Consider the following 21632-nt stretch of genomic DNA (forward strand, 5'->3'; position numbering starts at 1 on the left):
CCTGCCTGGGTGGAGTTTGTATTTTCTCCCCATGCCTGTGTGGGTTTCTTCCGGGCACTTTGGTTTCCTCCCATGTCCCAAACCATGTATTAATTGGAGACTCTCAATTCCCCTCAGGTGATTGTGAGTGTGACTGTTGCCATGTGCCCTGCGATTGGCTGGCAACCAGTTCAGGCTGTACCCTGCCTCCTGTCCGGTGACCGCTGCGATAGGCTACAGCACTCCCGCTACCCTTGTGAGGATAAATGACGAAGAAAATGGATGGATGATTATTTGCTAAAAACAATGAGTTCACACATTAAATATATTGTCTTTGAAGTTTCTTACATTAAATACAGGTTTAACATGATTTGCAAATCATCGTATTGTTTTTATTTGTTAAACAAAATGTCCCAACTTCATTGGAATTGGGGTGTATTGCCCGAGTGGAAAATCTAAGCCTGACGTCTTGCAGATGCACACATCACAATAATCTTCATAGTTTTCAAAGCTTGTAAAAATAACATACTTTGAATTTTCTATCAAACACTTGCCTTGGGTAAATGCTTCAGAACCTGCATCACCACTGGTTGAATGGATCGCATTTTGACCAGAGGAAAGCTTTTCTCCAGCAACTCTTCAAGCTTCCCATATCTGTGAATGTATGAAAAACAAACAAAATTTACAAAACAGAAACTAAAGTTACGATTATAATTACAATTCTATGGTTCACATCTAGTGCGTATCTTCTTTTTCTTTCAGCTTGTCGTTAGGGGTCACCACAGTGTCATAATTTTCCATCTAAGCCTATCTCGTGCATCCTCGTCTCTAACAGCTGTCCTCATGTCTTCCCTCACAACATCCATCAACCTTTTCTTTGGTCTTCCTCTCGCTCTTTTGCCTGGCAGCTCCATCCTCAGCACCCTTCTACCAACATACTCACTCACTCGCCTCTGAGCATGTCAAAACCATTGTAGTCTGCGCTCTCGAAGCTTGTCTCCAAAACATCCAATTTTGGTTGTCCCTCGAACGAGCTCATTTCTAATCCGATCTAACCTGCTCACACCAAGCGAGAAACTCAGCATCTTCATTTTTGATACCTCAAGTTCTGCATTCTGTTGTTTCTTCAGGGCCACCGTTTCTAATCCGTACATCATGGCCGGCCTCACCACTGTTTTATCAACTTTTCCTTCACCCTAGCGGAGACTCTTCTGTCACATAGAACATCAGACACCTCCCGCCAACTGTTCCACCCCGCTTGGACCAGTTTCTTCACTTCCTTACCACACTCTCCATTTCTGTGTATTGTTGACCCCAAGTATTTGAAGTTGTCCACCTTCGGTATCTCTTCTCCCTGGAGCTTCACTCTTCCCCCTCCTCCCCTCTCATTCACGCACATAATCTGTTTTACTTTGGCTCATCTTCATTCCTCTCCTTTCCAGCGCGTACCTCCATCTTTCTAATTGTTCCCCTGCCTGTTCCCTGCTTTCACATCCCATGATGTTCGCAGATCACAAGATCATCTGCAAACATCATGGTCCAAGGAGAATCCAGTCAAACCTCATCTGCTAGCCTATTCATTACTACCGCAAACAGGAAGGGGCTCAGCGCAGAATCCTGATACAGTGGCATTCTCCACCTTAAATTCTTCTGACACACCAACAGCACATCTCACCACTGTTCTGCTGCCCTCATACACATCCTGTAATATTCTGACATATTTCTCCACCACACCAGACTTGCGCATCCAGTACCACAGTTCCTCTCTTGGTACTCTGTCATAGGCTTTCTCTAGGTCTACAAAGATACAATGTAGCACCTTCTGACCTTCTCTGTACTTTTCCATAAGCATCCTCAAGGCAAATAGTGCATCTGTGGTACTCTTTCTAGGCATAAACCATCCTGTTGCTTGCAGATACTTACTTCTGTGGATGGAATGTCAAAGTACTCTTTCCATCGACTTAGTACACCAATGGCACCAGTTAATATATGTCCATCACTATCATTAATCACCTTTACTTGCTGCACATCCTTCCCATCTCTCTATCCTTTTGTCTGGCCAACCTGTAAAGCTCCTTTTCTCCTTCTTTTGTATCCAACCATGTCGTCATATCCCTCTTGTTTAGCCTTTGCCACCTCTACCTTTGCCCTACAACGCATCTCAATGTATTGTCACTGCTTTTTGCTAATCTCTTACCTTGAATGACTTCTTGTATTTTGGGGTTACACCACCAATTCTCCTTCTCCCCTTTCCTACCAGAAGACACCCCAAGTACTATTTACCTTCACATTTAGTGCATATAAAGTGAAGAAAATAAGTATTTGAACACCCTGCTATATTGTTCTCGCACTTAGAAATCATGGAGGGGTCTGAAATTTTCATCATAGATGCATGTCCACTATGAGAGAGATAATCTAAAAAGAAATATCCAGAAATAACAATGTATGATTTTTTTAACGATTTATTTGTGTGATACAGCTGCAAATAAGCATTTGAACACCCGTCTATCAGCTAGAATTCTCACCCTCAAAGACCTGTTTGTCTGCCTTTGAAAGTCCACCTCCACTCCATGTATTATCCTGAATCAGATGTACCAGTGTGAGGTCGTTAACTGCATAAAGACACCTGTCCACCCGATGCAATCAGTAAGACTCAAACTTGGAACAGGGCCAAGACCAAAGAGCTGTCCAAAGACACCAGAGACAATATTGTACAACTCCACAGGGCTGGAAAGGGCTCCGGAGAAATTGCCAAGCAGCTTGGTGAAAAAAGGTCCACTGTTGGAGCAATCATTAGAAAATGGAAGAAGCTAAATATGACGGTCAATCTAAATCGGAGTTGAGCCCCATACAAGATATCACCTCATGGGGTCTAAATGATCTTAGAAAGGTGAGGAATCAGCCCAGGACTACACGATAGGAATGTCACAAGAATGCTAAATTGCATCCAGAGAACAGGAACTCTAATGTGAAGCATGGGGATGGAAACATGCTTTGGGGCTGTTTTTCTGAAAACGGACCAGGACGATTAATCCACGTAAATGAAAGACTGAATGGGGCCATGTGTCATGAGATTCAGAGTGAAAAGCTCCTATCATCAAGGGCATTGAAGATGAAACATGGCTGAGTCTTTCAACATTACAGTGATCCCAAACACACCGCCCAGGAAACAAAGCAGTGGGTTTGTAAGAAACCATTCAAAGTCCTGGATTTTGCCTAGCCAGTCTACAGATCTGAACACCATAGAAAATCTTTGGAGAGAGTTAAGCCTGTGTTGCGCAGTGACAGCCCCTAAACGTGTGTGTGTAGTGCCCCCTCCTGCTTTCTGATTTTTTTTGCCAATCACATACAGAGGTTTCAAATAAACCAATTTTAATATCACTCAGAGACAACGCAAGGAAATACAAAATGCATTTTTCAAATGACAATTCAGTTTATTAAGGCACCAAAATCAGAATCAAAATCGTCTTTATTTGGCTAAGAGTGTAAAAAAAAAAAATGTTTTCTCTGGCAGACTGTGCTGTCCTGGTACGACATACAGAACAAAGAACAACAAAGCAGCAAGTACAAAGATCAAGAGACATTTCTATTTCTAGGAACTATTCCTTATAAAAGTCATGAGATGTCAAATATTCTTTGATGAGAAGAGGTACAAGATATGTGTATAAAAGTCGTGAGATGTAAAATATTCTTCGTTTAGAACAAGTACAAGATATGTGTCTCAACAGCCCATTGTGTAAAAGGGGGATGCAGTCGTTAGTGTAGACCAAGAAGAGCAGAGGCGAGAGCCAACCTTGCGGTGCTCCGGTGCTGATGGTTTGTGTGGATGAGGCCTCAGCTGTTGTGGACTGCCCGTCAGGAAGTTGTAGATCCACCGGGAAATGGCAGCCGAGGCGCCGAGCTAGAGAAGTTTGGAGGAGAGGAAATCAGGGAGGTTGGTGTTGAACGCAGAGCTGAACTCCATGAGCATGATCCTCGCATAGGTACCCTCACTGTTGAGATGTTCAAGGTTGAAGTGCAGACCCATGTTGACTGCATCATCCGCAGACCTGTTAGCTCAATAGGCAAACTGCAGTGGGTCCAGCAGGGGACCTGTCACACTCTTGAGGTGGTCCAGCACAAGCCGTTCAAAGGACTTCATGACCACAGATGTCAAGACAACTGGCCTGTAGTCTTGAAGACCTGAGACTGCTGCTTTTTTGGAGAGCGTTTGAAGCAGGCTGGTACTTCACACATTTCTCGAGACCTGTTGAAGATCTTTGCGAAGACGGGAGCAAGTTGGTCTGCGCAGACTTTGAGGCAGGATGGGGACACAAGGTCTGGGCCCGGTTGCTTTGATGATCTTTTGTTGGTTGAAGATCTGCTTAACGTCCCCTTCATCGATGCTAAACAGTGGAGAGGAAGGTGGAGTGGAAGGTGGTGCAGCTTGGTGGTTGCGTAGTGTGGAAGTGTCTATTTCGAATCTGCAGAATAAGCTATTTAGGTCGTCGGGTAGCCCGCTCTTGTTTTCTAACGGGGGAGAACGTCACTTTTAGTTAGTGAGTGATTGTAGATCATTCCCAACTGATTTGGAGTCATTAGCGCCAAGATATTTTTCCAGTTTATCTGCATAGTCTCTCTGTAATGTAAATTTCTTTAGTCAGCTGGTTTCTCGTGCGATCTTGGAGTGCCCTGTCCCCACTATGATATACAATCTTACAATCTCTTTAGTCTGGCGGAGTTGCCTAAGTCTGGCTGAAAACCACGGTTTGTTATTGGATGTGCAAAAGGATTTTGTTGGAACACACACCTCACAGAAACTGACATACGCGGTAACAATATCCATGTATTCATCTAGGCCGCACGCTGAATTTTCAAAGACACTCCAGTCTATACAGTGTTATACTAGGGTGTTATTTGCCCTTGTTGGACATTTAACATGCTGCTTATATTTAGGGAATTCGTGATTAAGTTTAGCTGTGTTGAAATATCCTAGGATAATGAGCGGTGAATCACGGTGTTTTTTCTCTATCTCATTTACCTACTCGGCGAGCGTTAGCAGCGCGGCGTTCATGCTAGGTTAAGGCAGAATGTACACACTAGAATAAAAGACCTTCTGTGAGAAAGTAATTGCTCACCCTTGTTAAATCACAAAGTCACTGTGACAAACCACAAATTTTGGAAAGGAGAATTCAATATCACAAACCACACCCATACATGATTTCCACCATACTTGTTAAATTAAGAAATAACCTTAATAGAATCTGTCAGAGTATGTGAAGTAGGCTACAGGAGCTCAAGAACCAATACCTCAGGCCATTTTCCAAAAACAATCAGGAATCTTCACGCTGGAAAAGGTTACAAAGCCATTTGCAAGGCTTTGGGCCCCCAGCAAACCAAATGGAGAAAAGTAGGAACAGTTGCAACTCTTCCCAGGAGTGGATGACCAGCTAAAATTACTCCAAGAGTGCGGTATCGAGGGCACAAAAGAACCTTAAACAACATCTACAGATCTGCAGGCCACACTGGCCTCAGTTAAGGTCAGTGTTCATGACTGACATCAAAAAAGACACTGGCCAAAAATGGCATCCATGGGAGAATTCCCAGGTTTAAAAAAAACTGCTGTCAGCAAAGAATACAAAGGCTCATCTCATATTTGCCAAAAAAAGTCTTGATAATCCTCTAGACTTTTGGAGAAATATTCTGTGGACTGAAGCATCAAAAATTTAAACTTTTGGAAAGTGTGCGGCCAATTACATCTGGCATAAAAAGGGTACAACATTTGATTAAAAATTATGTCAACAGTGAAGCGCGGTGGTGCCAGTGTGATGGTCTGGGGATGCTTTGTTCCCTCAGGACCAGAACTTACTGTGATCGATGGAACAATGAAATCAGCTGTGTACAAGAAAATTCTGAAGGAGAACATCCGGCCATCAGTCTGTTCCTTCAAACTAAAGCGCTCTTGGATAGTGGAACACACCATCAAGGCCACATCTGAACGGATCAATAAAAACAAAATTAAGGTTTTGGAGTGGCCAATTTCAAAATCTGGATTTAAATCCAATTGAGATGTTGTGGTGTGACCTTGAACGGGCAGTTCATGCTAGAAAACCCTCAAATATGTGGAAGTTGAAACCATTCTCCAAAGAGGAGTAGACCAAAATTCCTCCAGAGCGATGTGAAAGACTCATCACCATTTATCGCAAACACTTGGTTAGTGCTGCCAAGTGTGGTACAACCCATAATAAGGCTAAGGGGGCAATTACTTCTTCAGAGGGGGTCTGAAAGGTTTGGAATTTTTTGTGCCTTAATATCTTCTTCTTCTTCTTTTCCTTTCGGCTTGTCCCGTTAGGGGTCGCCACAGCGTGTCATCTTTTGCCATCTTAGCCTATCTCCTGCATCTTCCTATCTAACCCCAACTGCCCTCATGTCTTCCCTCACCACATCCATAAACCTTCTCTTTGGTCTTCCTCTCGCTCTTTTGCCTGGGAGCTCCATCCTCAGCATCCTTCTACGAATATACTCACTCTCTCGCCTCTGAACATGTCCAAACCATCGAAGTCTGCTCTCTCGAATCTTGTCTCCAAAACATCCAGCTTTGGCTGTCCCTCTAATGAGCTCATTTCTAATCCTATCCAACCTGGTCACTCCGAGCGAGAACCTCAACATCTTCATTTCTGCCACTTCCAGTTCAGCTTCCTGTTTCTTCAGTGCCACCGTCTCTAATCCGTACATCATGGCCGGCCTCACCACTGTTTTGTAAACTTTGCCCTTCATCCTAGCAGACACTCTTCTGTCACATAACACACCAGACACCTTTCGCCAGCTGTTCCAACCTGCTTGGACCCGTTTCTTCACTTCCTGACCACACTCTCCATTGCTCTGTATTGTTGACCCCAAGTATTTGAAGTCGTCCACCCTTGCTATCGCTTCTCCCTGTAGCCTCACTCTTCCCCCTCTACTTTTCTCATTCACGCACATATATTCTGTTTTACTTCGGCTAATCTTCATTCCTCTCCTTTCCAGTGCATGTCTCCATCTTTCCAATTGTTCCTCTGCATGCTCCCTGCTTTCACTGCATATGACAATATCATCTGCGAACATCATGGTCCAAGGGGATTCCAGTCTAACCTCATCTGTCAGCCTATCCATTACCACTGCAAACAGGAAGGGGCTCAGAGCTGATCCCTGATGCAGTCCCACCTCCACCTTAAATTCCTCTGTCACACCTAAGGCACACCTCACCATTGTTCTGCTGCCATCATACATGTCCTGTACTATTTTAACATACTTCTCTGCCACACCAGACTTACGCATGTAGTACCACAGTTCCTCTCTTGGTACTCTGTCATAGGCTTTCTCTAGATCCACAAAGACACAATGTAGCTCCTTCTGACCTTCTCTGTACTTTTCCACGAGCATCCTCAAGGCAAATAATGCATCTGTGGTACTCTTTCTAGGCATGAAACCATACTGTTGCTCGCAGATACTTACTTCTGTCCTGAGTCTAGCCTCCACTACTCTTTCCCATAACTTCATTGTGTGGCTCATCAACTTTATTCCTCTATAGTTCCCACAGCTCTGAACATCACCTTTGTTCTTAAAAATGGGAACTAGAACACTTTTCCTCCATTCTTCAGGCATCTTTTCGCCCGCTAGTATTCTGTTGAATAAGTTGGTCAAAAACTCCACAGCCATCTCTCCAAATTGCTTCCATACCTCTACCGGTATGTCATCAGGACCAACTGCCTTTCCATTTTTCATCCTTTGTAGTGCCTTTCTGACTTCCCCCTTAGTAATCATTTCCACTTCCTGGTCCTTCACTGTTGCCTCTTCAACTCTTCCTTCTCTCTCATTTTCTTCATTCATAAACTACTCAAAGTATTCTTTCCATCTATTTAGCACACTACTGGCACCAGTCAACACATTTCCATCTCTATCCTTAATCACCCTTACCTGCTGCACATCCTTCCCATCTCTATCCCTCTGTCTGGCCAACCTGTAGAGATCCTTTTCTCCTTCTTTCGTGTCCAACCTGGTGTACATGTCTTCATATGCCTCTTGTTTAGCCTTTGCCACATTGACCTTTGCCCTACGTCGCATCTCGATGTACTCCTTTCGCCTCTCCTCAGTCCTCTCAGTATCCCACTTCTTCTTCGCTAATCTCTTTCCTTGTATGACTCCTTGTATTTTGGGGTTCCACCACCAAGTCTCCTTCTCCCCTTTCCTACCAAAAGACACACCAAGTACTCTCCTGCCTGTCTCTCTGATTACCTTGGCTGTCGTTGTGCAGTCTTCCGGGAGCTTCTGCTGTCCATCGAGAGCTGTCTTACCTCTTTCCGAAAGGCTGCACAACATTCTTCCTTTATCAGCTTCCACCACATGGTTCTATGCTCTACCTTTGTCTTCTTAATCTTCCTACCCACTACCATGCTGTCGAGCTACACTCTCACCTACCACTACTTTACAGTCAGTAATCTCCTTCAGATTACATCGTCTACATAAAATATAATCCACCTGTGTGCTTCTACCTCCGCTCTTGTAGGTCACTAAATGTTCCTCCCTCTTCTGGAAATAAGTGTTCACTACAGCCATCTCCATCCTTTTTGCAAAGTCCACCATCAGCTGTCCCTCAAAGTTCCCTTCCTGGATGCCGTACTTACCCATCACTTCTTCATCGCCCCTGTTTCCTTTACCAATATGTCCATTACAATCTGCACCAGTCACAACTATCTCGCTGTCTGAAATGCTCAGAACTACTTCATCTAGTTCCTTCCAGAATTTCTCTTTCAACTCGAGGTCACATCCTACCTGTGGGGCATAGCCGCTAACCACATTATACATAACACACATAACACCCTCAATTTCAAATTTCAGTCTCATCACTCGATCTGATACTCTTTACACCTCCAAGACATTCTTAGCCAGCTCTTCCTTTAAAATACTCCCTACTCCATTTCCCTTCCCAATTACTCAGTGGTAGAATAATTTAAACCCTGCTCCTAAACTTCTAGCCTTACTACCTTTCCACCTGCTCTCTTGGATGCACAGTATATCAACCTTTCTCCTAATCATCATGTCAACCAACTCCTGAGCTTTTTCTGTCATAGTCCCAACATTCAAAGTACCCTACACTACTCAGTTGTAGGCTCTGTGCATTCCTCTTTTGGTTCTGACGACGGATCCCGTTTCCTCCTCTTCTTTGTCTTCGAAACACAGTTGCTGAATTTCCACCGACGCCCTGCAGGTGAGCAGTGCCGGGTTTGGGTTGCCCAGGCCACAACCGATCCGGTATGGGATAAGAACGCTCATATTTGTTTGGCACAGTTTTTATGCCAGATGCCCTTCCTGACGCAACCCTCTGCATTTATCCGGGCTTGGGACCGGCTACAGATTGCACTGGTTTGTGGCCCCATAGGGCTGCATTGAGGTGGATGGTTGTCTAACGAGTTTTTGTTTTTTTTTCTTTTTCTTTCGGGGGGTTCACACCGTCACACTGCCTCGCGATCGACGCAATGAGAACCCCTGGTGTAACTGAATTTCCTTTGACATGGCTCATGATGTTGATGACTTTCGACTAAATGCGCTCGCAGTACATGAAGCAGTTCGGAACATGCGCTTTCGTACATCCTCTGTACATGCTCAGTACGGTTAACCATTGTCACAAAGCTCCACCCGTAGCACCATCTCCACAGCCACCACACGCTCCCCCACCCATCCAGCTGGCGCCATCTGCTGGCCAATACATGCAGCCACCGAACCAGCAGTATTTGCCGCCACTTGCTGGCCAGAACCCACAATGAATCTGAAGGATGGAAAGAACATTTTTGGACATTATGACTGCCATGGATTCGACACCTTCACGCTTATGACATGGTTTGTGGTTGTATGCACTGCACGCTATACTACGACAGGCGCAGCGACGAGGTTTATGCAGATTAATTTCAAAACATCAACTGCGATGTTTGGCAATTGAACATCGGCGATTTATTTGTGGGAAAAGCTGGAGTGGCATTCCACACTTCATTGAGTGATGAACAATTAAAATGGTACATGATGGCTAACCCACCCGACCCCACCATGCCAACCGCATATTTATTTGATGGTGTCTCCACCACATTCGGCAGAGATCTTGGCCCTTTTGTCAGAGAATGCATGATGGCTACCAACGTTATCCAATACGTTGTTGTATTCTCCATCGCTTGATGCATATTTTATTCTATCTAACGCATTTCATCCATTTTCCATTTTGGACTATTGCCTATTGGACAGATACCATGGTCGACAAACAATTGACAGTGATTTGGGTCTACTGACATTGGCTGATATGCCTGACACTCTTTGGTCTACCGATCCCACCGATGTGGGCCTCTGCGATGTGACTCCAGTCACGTTTCAAATGACACCCAACTCGATTTATGTTCCACAATACCTAATCAAGAAGCAAGGTTTGATTGGCATTTCTGACATTATTGGTGGATTGATGAAAGCTGGAGTGTTGTGAAAAATCCCACACTCCCAATACAACACACCAACATTGCCGGTCAAAAAAACAAACACTGGTAAATACCGAATGATCTGTGATTTGCGTGCCATCAATGCGGCTGTCACTACACCCACACTACCCATTCCTAATCCCCACTCGGCCCTTTCCCTTTCCCAAATTTCCCCCTCCCACACCCATTTCATTTGCATCGATTTGGCAAATGGCTTTTTCTGCATCCCATTGGATCCAAGCATGTAGAAATATTTTGCGTTCACGTTGAATGGCGAATGTTATTCATACAACACTTGTCTTCCACAAGGGTTTGTGTTGTCACCCAGATTTTTAATGCCTATCTGAAACAACTGTTGGCTCCTTTGCAGCTTTCGGACGGAGTACTACTAGTACAATATGTTGATGGCATTTTGCTTAATGCTCCTTCTGAAATAACGTGCATTGACGCCACCTACTCACTTTTGGTGTTCAAAATGCAAGCTTCAAATTGCCCCCCCCCCCTCATGTTTCATTCTGCCTATTTCACGACAAGGTACGGCCATGTCTCCTTCACACAAGGACGACATTCTACACCATCCACAGCCTTACAAATGACAATCAGTGAAGAGGAGCTGAAAGCCAGAGAGGAGGTGAGCATGGCCACGGTTAGGGACTGGCAGCAGCGGGCCAGCCCCTAGGATAAGACTCCATGGAAGTCGAAGTGGGGAACGAAGAATGAGGATGGTATATGGACGAAAGATGGTAAGTGTGTCCCGCCGAAAAAATAACTGAAGCTGCTGATAGGTGAAGCCCATGGCGTGTGCCACGTGGGAGTGGAATAGACGCTAAGGAGATCAGCATGTGGTGGCACCCGTTCATGAGAACCATTGTTAAAAGAGAACTGCAGGACTGCAGTGTACGTAGCAGATTTAATAGTATGCCTGCTACCAAGCCACCCCAGGGTGGTCACGATCCGGAAGTGACTGCCCCTGGGCAGGTGGTGTTGATGGATTTCACTGACATGATTAAATCTGTCTCAGGATATCGATACTTGCTTGTCATAGTGGATGCCTTCTCTGTCTGGCCTGAGGCATATCCCTGCAGATCTGAAACTCCAAGTACCATGGTCAAACATCTAGTCAATCATTACATTCCTTCCCATGGGTTCCCGAAAAAGATAAGATCAGACAACAGAACCCATTTAAAAAATAAACATCTACAAGATGTTGAAAGAGCACTGGGATTAAAACATACGTTCGGTTGTGTGTACCACCCCCAATGCCATGGCCAAGTCGGACGCATGAACTGAAACAAAGAAAAATTAGCTAAGGCACTGGCCTCATCCAAATTGAATTGGCTACAAGTACTTCCACTTGGCTGAATTAATGAACATTTGAATGTCTCTAAATTCATCAAAAGGGTGGACATGTTGTACAATTTAGATTTCTTTGCCAGATTTTTTTTGCCAAATCGAAATTTCGTGCTTTGTTTTGTTGGACTCTGTCGAGTCCAAAAGGGAGACTGAAAAGGTTATGTTAGGACAGCAACCTGCGGAAATAGCCGGTTCCAAGAACTGCCTTAAATGGAGTTGTTTTTCCCAGCAGGCTCCGGCCTTGTGTGACTAGCCGATAAAATAGTAGTGCACATAGAAAACAGGATGAGTACTTTTTACTTGGAAAGATCATGAGTAATATCATTGTAGTCTTTATAAGTGAGTTAGGTTTGATTTTCTACAAGTGCATTTAAACAATGGTGATTAACTCAGTTGGTACCATCATCACCTGATGAAAAAGTTTGACTTGGCTTGTAATCAAACCCAGTGCTCTGTCTTAAAAGTCTGATGTGATACAAATAGACAAATTGACATTTGTCTTGCATGACATCGCAAATTTAACGTATCACTAACCGACTCTTCGGCATAAAACATTACACACTCAGCAGGTCAGTGACACACTAACAAAGTGAAAGTTGTTCTCCTGCAATCCATAAAGCACTGATATTAATTCAATAAAACTCAAGAGAAGAAACTTCTCCCTCACTTACCTTCAAATATACAGCCTTGTGTTTGTAGATATTGTTCACATTTAGTTGTACGTGCGGTCTTCTGTAAGCGATAATCCATTGTAGACACTTTGTCAACTGTGTTTTAGGCTTTGGAAAATGAATCAACCGGGCCCCTTAGGAGCTTGTCGGACCGTGTCCAGGGTCAGCGGCTGATCCAAGTTCGCATTTGGTCCCTTTAGCAACACCAATCTGTTCAGGTGTTGGAACTGGCTGTATGGTAGGCACTGATCCAGGTTTTAACATTTAAACCTTATCTCAGACATGAATCCACCAGTAAAAGAGTCCAGGGTGAAATGTTGACTGCATATGACAGACGGCTGACTGGGTTTGGAAAAATTAGCTCTCGTTTACACAAAACTGACACACTGTCTTCTGAGGCTGCGGTCTTTGGGAAAATAATGTAATCTGTGACCAGAATAATTCGAATTGCAACAAAACTGAACCACGCACATCTTCAGCATTGTTACGGATGGATTTTAGCTTAAAATCACGGAGAAATTCTCAAAACAAAAATGTTTTTTCTTCGGCGTCAATCAGTGCTGCCAGCGATAAAGCCATTACACAAACAAAGTCCTCGTTGTGACGTCAGAGGCGAGCCACACGAAAGGGGGTGTTTGTCAGACATGGGAAACTAGGTCAAAGTTCACAGACTTTAACTCGTAAATATTTGTATTTTTCAGTAAAAACATCAAACCAGAAACGCATTTTATGTTACAGTTGAACATATATTTTCGTCAAGATAACTTGCACTCAAAAGTTGACGTTACATACACTTTAACCCTAGAGAACTCAGGATATCCAAATTCTCTTAAAATTTTATGTACTAACTAAAATAATTAATAAGCATCAAAGGAACACTAAAACATCACAATTGGAAAAATTTACTAATTTACTTCCGGTTTAGATAATGGTTCACATATGACCCAGTGGGCCTTAACTACTAAAAAACAATGCATTTAAAGCAGACATATTTGAAACGTTGGGCTTTCAGGGAAAAAGGAGTAACTGTGGTGCATTGTGTTTAAACAGTGGAGTCTTGATTACGCTGGGTCATATGTGACCCCATGGGTTCTTTAGGGTTAACTCTGAACTTTTGTGGCTTATCCATCCTATAGAAGGTATCGATGATGGTTTTCTGGTAATTCCTGTATCAGAATCAGATCAAATTATGAGTCCTGTATCAATCATTTACGAATGTTTAATTTCCTGAATGGAATAATGGGAATAAAATCTTTCCATGAGATTCAAATATTTTTGGAATGATCTGTATACCCTACTGCGAATTATTGTTATTATTGTTACTATAATTGACACAAGCTTTTACGAATGGAAATCCAGTGGTCACAGCACCGCCTGGCAGTCACAAACTCCTTCTGGTCATACCTGTCCTCTTCCTTTCCCTCGGCTATCGAAGCGACTCGCTCCATTAGCTTTTCACGGAGTTCATCAAAGACTGACTGGTGGAACTCTAGTCGAGGTGTTCCGTGGAGATCCAGAAAAGGAAGCGCAGACTGGAGAGTTGGCAACAAGATGCCATTTTCCATCTAAAATAACAAAATGCATCAAAAAGTCATAATCTACTGTGTCTGGTATCTAAAAAATTAATTGATTTTACAAGCTGTGCCAGTTTACAACAATCAAAAATTTTGATTATTTAATCCCTTAAATCTTGCTATGATTCAGTCAATCCCATTTGCCGAGCGCGTTCCCGCCCGCGCGCCATCGCACTCGCAAATCTGCAGTCAAGCATGAAAAATCATGCATGTAAAATTTACGAGTTGAAAAAATAGAAATTGAAAGATGTTGCTTATTTTGTGTTGTCTTGACATTAATTTATGTGTTTATTTCATAAACGTCAACAAAACAAGCCTGGTCCTAAACAATCAGTATTCACCCGGAAAACGGAAATGTAAGTTAACCGTACTGAGCATGTACGGAAGTGATGCCAAAAGTACATGTTCCGAGCTGCTTAACGTATTGCAAGCGCATTTATGTCGAACGTCATCAACATAATGAGCCACATCAAAGGAAAGGGGGGGGGGGATTTGAGCTGCTATCGGAACACAGAGTGCACAGCACTTTGCCGGGAATGTCCACTTTTTGTTTATGTTCGGTTAGACATGTTGATACCGTTTTCGGTCCTATCTACACGGTTACACTTTTTTCAAGCCATGCCCGTCTGAAAGTTTTTGATTCCAGCATCCTTGTCAATAGCCCTCGCTCGATCTTCATCCTTTTTTTCTAAGACTTTCGCCATCGTAAAACTATGAACACACTGTCGCTCAGTTCGCGCGATCACTTGGCTAACTAACAAGTTACACTGCGATTTCTGAGAACCGAGAACACATGTACATGGCAATGGTGAAACTCGATTAACCACTAACACGATTGGATCGTTATACTGTATAACTCTGTTGTCCAATCGAGTAATCTGCCGCAAACGAGTTTTGTTTATGTCGCAAAATGCAAATATTTACACTACCGAGCAACAACGGTATATGATAGTCATGCTTGTGCAAGCACTAAGCTGAACTTGCAACTCGGAGCCCACCACCGAGAGGCAGGCGCACTATACCCCCTCACCCCCCCGGAATTTTTTTCAACGGATTTGCGCTTATCTCGGGAATGGTCATTTTGGTTTGAAAAAGTGGGAAATCCGTCGATCGGCGGAAAATTCTCATCCCTGTATCCAGATTTTGCTTGGATTTCAAATATGTTCTTTATTTTCAATTTTTATTTTCAATTACTGTCCAAAATATATGTAATAATAATATTACTTCACATTGGAGGGTTTATTGTACATACAATTTTGGGGAGAGTCTTCCTTTAAGGCCTTAAGATTCCATCCCTAATCAAACCCGCAACTATATCTGCGGGCATGGCTAGTGGACCACATCCGTAACTTCATATCTACGTGCATGACTGACCACACCCGTACATTTTTCAAATGTGAGGGACTGTATGATTGATGATTAATTCAGATGGCTTAAGATCATTTTGATATGTCCCTGGCAAGGAGCTAAACGACCTCTACAAAGGCTACATTAGTAACTATGTTTAAACGCACAATCGGGTTACTGACAGACCGTAGCATAGTCGCTCCACATTTTATATTCTGTGAAATCCCATTTTATACACAGTGGGTTATAGCTGATATATTTGGCCAAAGTATATTTGTCTCTGCATGCCAGGTGGCGATAACGTGCCATTCAGCTCATTTGCAGTGAGGTTGGATATGGTTGCTCTAAAAGGATTTCTTCACAATTTCATCAAGTAATTTTACGTAAAAGATTCTTTTTAGGGAGGCACCTATACCAATTTCAGAAAAAGTATGAGCATTTGAGTTCTCATCAATACCATGTACCTGTACTTCATATAGGAGTGGGTGATTAAGGGGGCGAATCTGGAAACCTATATTTTACTATAAATGATTAAGATGTTTTGAAAAAAAAATGTAGATCAAATCTATTTATTGATAACATTTCAGAACATTTATTTTGTGAACTGCTTGATACATTTATTGCATAACATTGCACAAGAATATTGTAAGAAAATATTTTACGATCGATATATTAATATTATATAATATTAATATACTAAATATTATTATGCATTCATACATCTTCAGTTCAGTTTATCCTCACTCGGGTTGTGGGAGTGCTCGAGCCTCTCCCAGCTATCTTTGTGCAAGAGGCAGGGTACAACCTCAAATGGTCACCAGGCAATAGCAGATATATTAATAATAATTTCAATTAATGTTCAAGCTGTATACAGAATATGCCATTTGCGCAATAGCATTTTAATCAAGTATATGAAACAAAAAAAACTATTTTGACTCCATTTATTAAATGTAAATCTTGTAAAATGTTTTCAACCAAACCATTTTTTGTTTTTCACTACAGCACACACTATAATACAAATCTGACTAGGACACTACAAAAAGAAATGTAGTTGATGGTGTTCTTTATGGCTTGCCAGAGTTTACTTAACTTTGTCAGGTCTCTCCACTAACCTTTGGACGAGTAGCTCTGATGCGACCAACTTTTTCACTTGGTTACGCCATTTTTTTATGAGGTACAGAATGACCAAGGCATACCACAGTTTTGTATGAAGACTGACAGTGTTGACCTATAGTTGCAAAATATGTTCCTGTGAACAAGACGTCTGTCCGCAACAAGCAGTAACAGTACTGATGAACAAATGATACCAAGGTTTTGGAGCTTGTGCACTCTTCCTGAAGGGAATCGATTTGAAACTCGTAAATCAAAACACTAATGTCACGTGGCCGATGACGTTTGAAGCTTCAAAGGTCACTGCTGTTAAGCTTCGAAACTATTCATTGGTTCAGTCTTTGAGTGTGTGTAATTGGCTCATGCCGTTTCATTTATTATTTGGGTAATCTGAAATCTGTTACAGATTATGAAGGGGAGAGACTGCATATTTTATTGTAAAGATGATGATGACGATTTGGCATGAATGAACAGAACACTTAAATGACCATAGAGACTTTTCTGAACCTTTATTGCTGTCATGGGAAATAGAGACACTGCTTCAATTGTGCTCTTTACAGGTTGCTACAGCTTGGGTTATCCACCAGATGTGACCGTCACTGAACCCTTGAAGCTTTTAATATTTTCAACACAATTGTTATGCTATGTACCCACTGGATGCAAAAGATTGCTTCGTCTCACATTCTTCAATTGAGATTGCTTCCGTGACACAATGAAAGTGCACCCGCTTCATCATTGGTGTTAGTTCGACGGGGCTTCCCCTCTGTGAGGCGCTGACAACATTATTTCCTGGACAAGTTCAGCTCTCCCAGCTTGAAGCATTCAGGCAAGACAAGAGAATGATGTGGGAAGGAATCTAGGGAGCAGCCAGGGGCTACGAGAGGTGAGCGCACTCGGCAAACAGCCATCCAGCCCAGTGGGACTTAGGAATACCACCATGTAAAGTGTAAAACCCACCTCCCTCACTGTTACTATGACTGCCAGGTCCCTGACTAGCGGTCTTTCGCATTAAATCCAGGACCCACCAGTGCGGATTTTTCATGTTCTCTCCATGCCCAAGTAGGGTTTTCGCCAGGAACTCTGGTTTTCTCCCACGTCCCAAAAAGATGCATTAATTGAAGACTCTAAATTGCCCAAGCGAATGATTGTGTGTTTCTATGTGCCATGCGATTGCCTGGCAACTAGTTCAGAGCGTACCCCACCTTTAGCCAAAGATAGCTGAGATAGGGTGCCAGTACATCATAGTGAACAAATAAATTCATCTTTTATATGTCAGGAAGCACATATGGTAATTAATAGTATCCACTTTTTTGTTACATTTTTTAGATTTTTTCAATTGTAAAATGTCTTCCTTGGCTCCATAAAACCTCTCCTTTAGTCAGGTCATGTATTCTAATCAGTTTTGTCAAACCAACACAACAACAACATCACATAAATAATGGGTGCTAATTTACTATAAATAAATTACTTAATTGTAATTAAATTACTTGACCAACAATCCACTCACCCAAACTTCAGAGCATGATTTGTCAGAATGGCTGCATGTTTGCACACAATTGTAAATACTACCACTAGCTTGCTCGGGTACATAACATTTTATTGCACGCTTGTGAGCCATATCATTTTAAAACTACATGAACATAGCTCAAGCAAGCCTTGAATTAAAGTCCTCTTAAGCAGCGGTGACCACCAACACGTTTTTCCCTTATTTTGTAGTGATAACACAGTCAGCACATTACACTCCTCTTGTCGTTCCCATGGTAATAAGTTTCTCTGGTCGGTTTGGGGTTTACAAGATAAAGTCACGTGCTCCTAAGAGATGTAGTATCGGAATACAAAACTTTATAGCAGTACTTTGACATAGTGCAATCATGAAAGACAAAAATGGTATTTTAGACTGATTAGGTGTTCTCTTTTCAGACATGTTAGCCCCACAATTTTAAACATTATTGCCCATTAGATATTTACAGTCCTACGTACAAAAAGACACGAGACTAAGTTAAATATAAGCTAGCTTTTGGCTTCAAATAACCCTTTTCTTGGAGGTCTGACATTTATTGCCATTGTTGTTGTGATTAAGTTAACGACTGATGCTCCCACCTTATGACAGTTGACACAATCCTGTACCACACAAGAAGTGACAGCCATGATACGCATTATTAGTGACATACAATTTTCTCTACTTCTGACAATTTTACATCCGACAGCATGAATCTTTGGTTTTAATATGCCCTCTATGTTGCACGGTTGCAAAAATCACTCAAACTGCTCGGTGTGTTCCTTCATGCCACATGCAACTGCAAGTCCACATGTTAAACCTGCTCCACACCATAATGTATCATCACTTTTTCCTCACGTGTTGGCTTCTTTTGTTAGTCTGCAACTCAATCATGTAGATTTGGTCAAACTTAATCATACTGTCTTGTTTCAAATAGGTTCTCCTCTTCCCTACGTCAATGTTACACAAATTTTAATGGTTTAAAACTCACTAATGATTCAGGTAGGGTACCTTTATTAAGCCCAATTCACATTCGTCCCGGAGTAACATTCCGCTGTTTTGCTATGGACAAAACTCTGTCTGGGCAGCTGGTTAGTTTGGAAGTTCCCGAAGTCTTATTGCCAATCTATATCTGTACCATCCATGCCTTTTGTCTTTAATTCCTCTCTGAACACTACTCAGGCTCCTCCCGATGCTACCTGTTTGCCCTCTATCTTGGCGCCTGATCAGTTGGGCACTTTGCCTTTTGAGAGCATGTACTAGCTTTGCGGACACAGTGTCTACACCAGGGGTGTCCAAACTTTTTGCAAAGAGGGCCAGATTTGGTAAGGTGAAAATGTGTGGGGGCCGACTATTTAGCCTGACATTCTTTGAACCATTAACATTAAATACAAATTAACTTTTTGGGATTTTTTTTAATTTAATTACAAATGGCATACTTTTGCTTTTACATTTTTTTTTTACATTTAGGTTTTTACCGAAATCACAAACCACAAAAAATTAAGAAAACTATAAAGGATATCTAAGTTCATGTGAAACATTACATATTATTCACTATTATATGCTCACTGTAGGAAAAGTGCTGAAAACAAAACAATGATCACTGCATATTCAAACTGTGATTTTGACCATCACAAAAAAATTAATTAACTGAGATTTAAGAATTTATTCAACTCAGAGGACTTAACAAAGGTCTTGCCTGCACTAATGTGAAGGGTGATACTGGGATCTTGACTGCAGTATGTAGTCCATGTCTGGCTCAAGAGCAGTGGTTTTGATGCGCAAGACGCAGGTGAGAGTCACTCAGTCTCGTCCTCATGCGGCTCTTGTTAATGTTCATAACGGAGAATGTCTTCTCGCACATGTATGTGGAGCCAAACAAGCTCAGCATTTTCTTAGCAAATGTCCGAATTGCTTGGAACCTGCCTTCATCCAGCTGGCGGTAGAAGTTGACAAGAGGGAGCTGTTGGTGCCGACTGCGATGCTCGGCGTCACACTGCAGCTCAATGAGCTCCAGTTGCAGGTGGTCTGGAGCGTCATCAGGGTCCACGGAGAAAGGAGAGGAAAAAAGCGTGATCTCCTTTTCAATAGCTGCAAAGTCCCGAAAGCGCTGCTGAAACTCCTCAACCAGAGATGAGATGTCTGCTGCATACTTTGTCATTTGCGCACTGATATTGATCTGTGGGAAACTGGTCACAATTTCCTGCAGCGACGGGAAATGTGCGGTATTGGGCTGCGCCTGTGACAGGTGTCTTTGGAAAAGTAGCAGCTTGGTCCGAAAGGCTTTGATGTGTGAATACAGTTGGCTTACCACTGCATTTTGCCCTTGAAGGCTTGTGTTCAGCGCATTCAGATGTCGCGTTATGTCAACTAAAAATCCCAAATCAGCCAGCCAAACAGGATCATTTAATTGTGGCATGGGTTGTCCCTTTTTAGTCAAGAATTGTCCAATTTCCTCCCTGAGAGAGAAGAAGCGCTGCAGCGCAGACCCCCGACTGAGCAACCTTACGTCGGTGTGATACAAAACATCTCCGTATTCAGCCTGGATGTCGAGAAGAAACTGTTGAAACTGGCGGTGGCACAGCGCTTTGGAGCGAATATAATAAATAGTCTTTATCACCGGTTTCATAACATTATCATATTTCATATATTTGGCACAGAGAACTTCTTGATGAATAATACAGTGGAGTTTAATAGCGCTGCCTCCTTCTTCGCTGACTTTGTTACAGACAAGGCTTGATAATCCACTCCGCTCGCCAGCCATGGCAGGTGCGCCGTCCGTAATAATCCCGGTGACTTTATTCCACTGTAGTTTCATTTCATCTACGGTGGAACAAACAGAAACAAATAAATCCGTTCCTCTTGTTTGGCCCTTCAGACTCTGGAGGTCCAGAAGCTCTTCACTCACGTTCATGTCATTGTCCACTCCTCTTAAAAAGATCAGTAACTAAGCGGTGTCGGACGCATCCGTGCTTTCATCGCACGCTAACGAGAAAAAGTCAAACTCAGTTCCTTTTGCCTCTAACTGTCTCTTAATATCTAATGAAACGTCTTCAATTCTCCGTACCACAGTATTACGAGCCAGGCAAATATTGGCAAACTCTTGCTTCTTCGCGGGACAAATTTTCTCAACCATTTTCATTACACAGTCTTTAATAAATTCACCCTCAGTGAAAGGTTTGCAGTGCTTTGCAATCAGCGTTGCCACTTCGTAGCTTGCCTTTGTGGCATTTTCATTTGACTCACGGACTCTTGTGAAAAAGCTTTGCTGTGCCGTTAAAACAGCTTCCAGTTGCTTCACTTCTTCACCGCGTTTGTTCCCAGTTAGCTTGTCGTAGCTAGCATGTTTCGTCTGGTAGTGCCTCTTGATGTTGAATTCCTTGAAAACAGCCACAGTCTCTTGGCAAATTAGGCAGACACAGTTGTTTCGTATTTCAGTGAAAAAATACTGAAATTTCCACTTGTCCTGGAAGCGGCGGCCCTCGCGGTCAACTTTCCTTTTTTTGTTTACAGACGCCATGTTAGAAATGGGCTGGGCTGAAACGATCACGCAAGGTCAAGGGTCACGGCGGCCAGAGTGCGGCCACAGGGCTACTGCCATCTTCTGCTGAAATGAAAAATATGA

General features: G+C 42.6%; 1 protein-coding gene across 6 annotated transcripts in view; it reads right to left on the reverse strand.

Moving 5' to 3' along the window:
* The window catches only part of nelfb (negative elongation factor complex member B), an 87964-nt gene that overhangs the window by 55253 nt on the left and 11079 nt on the right, over positions 1–21632 (reverse strand). For 5 of the 6 annotated variants that reach the window (XR_009794809.1, XR_009794810.1, XR_009794811.1 and 2 more), the window contains exons 2-3: positions 13883–14043; positions 534–633 (exon numbers count right to left, since the gene is read on the reverse strand). Coding sequence is in view for 3 of the 6 variants with exons in the window: in XM_061818507.1 (XP_061674491.1) it covers positions 534–633; positions 13883–14043 (261 nt within the window). In the remaining 3 variants the exon portion in view is untranslated. The remainder of the gene's footprint in view (positions 1–533; positions 634–13882; positions 14044–21632) is intronic. The other variant, XM_061818509.1, reaches the window with a different exon arrangement.

Source organism: Syngnathoides biaculeatus, chromosome 4 (assembly GCF_019802595.1).
Source record: "Syngnathoides biaculeatus isolate LvHL_M chromosome 4, ASM1980259v1, whole genome shotgun sequence".
In the NCBI taxonomy this organism is placed as follows: domain Eukaryota; kingdom Metazoa; phylum Chordata; class Actinopteri; order Syngnathiformes; family Syngnathidae; genus Syngnathoides; species Syngnathoides biaculeatus.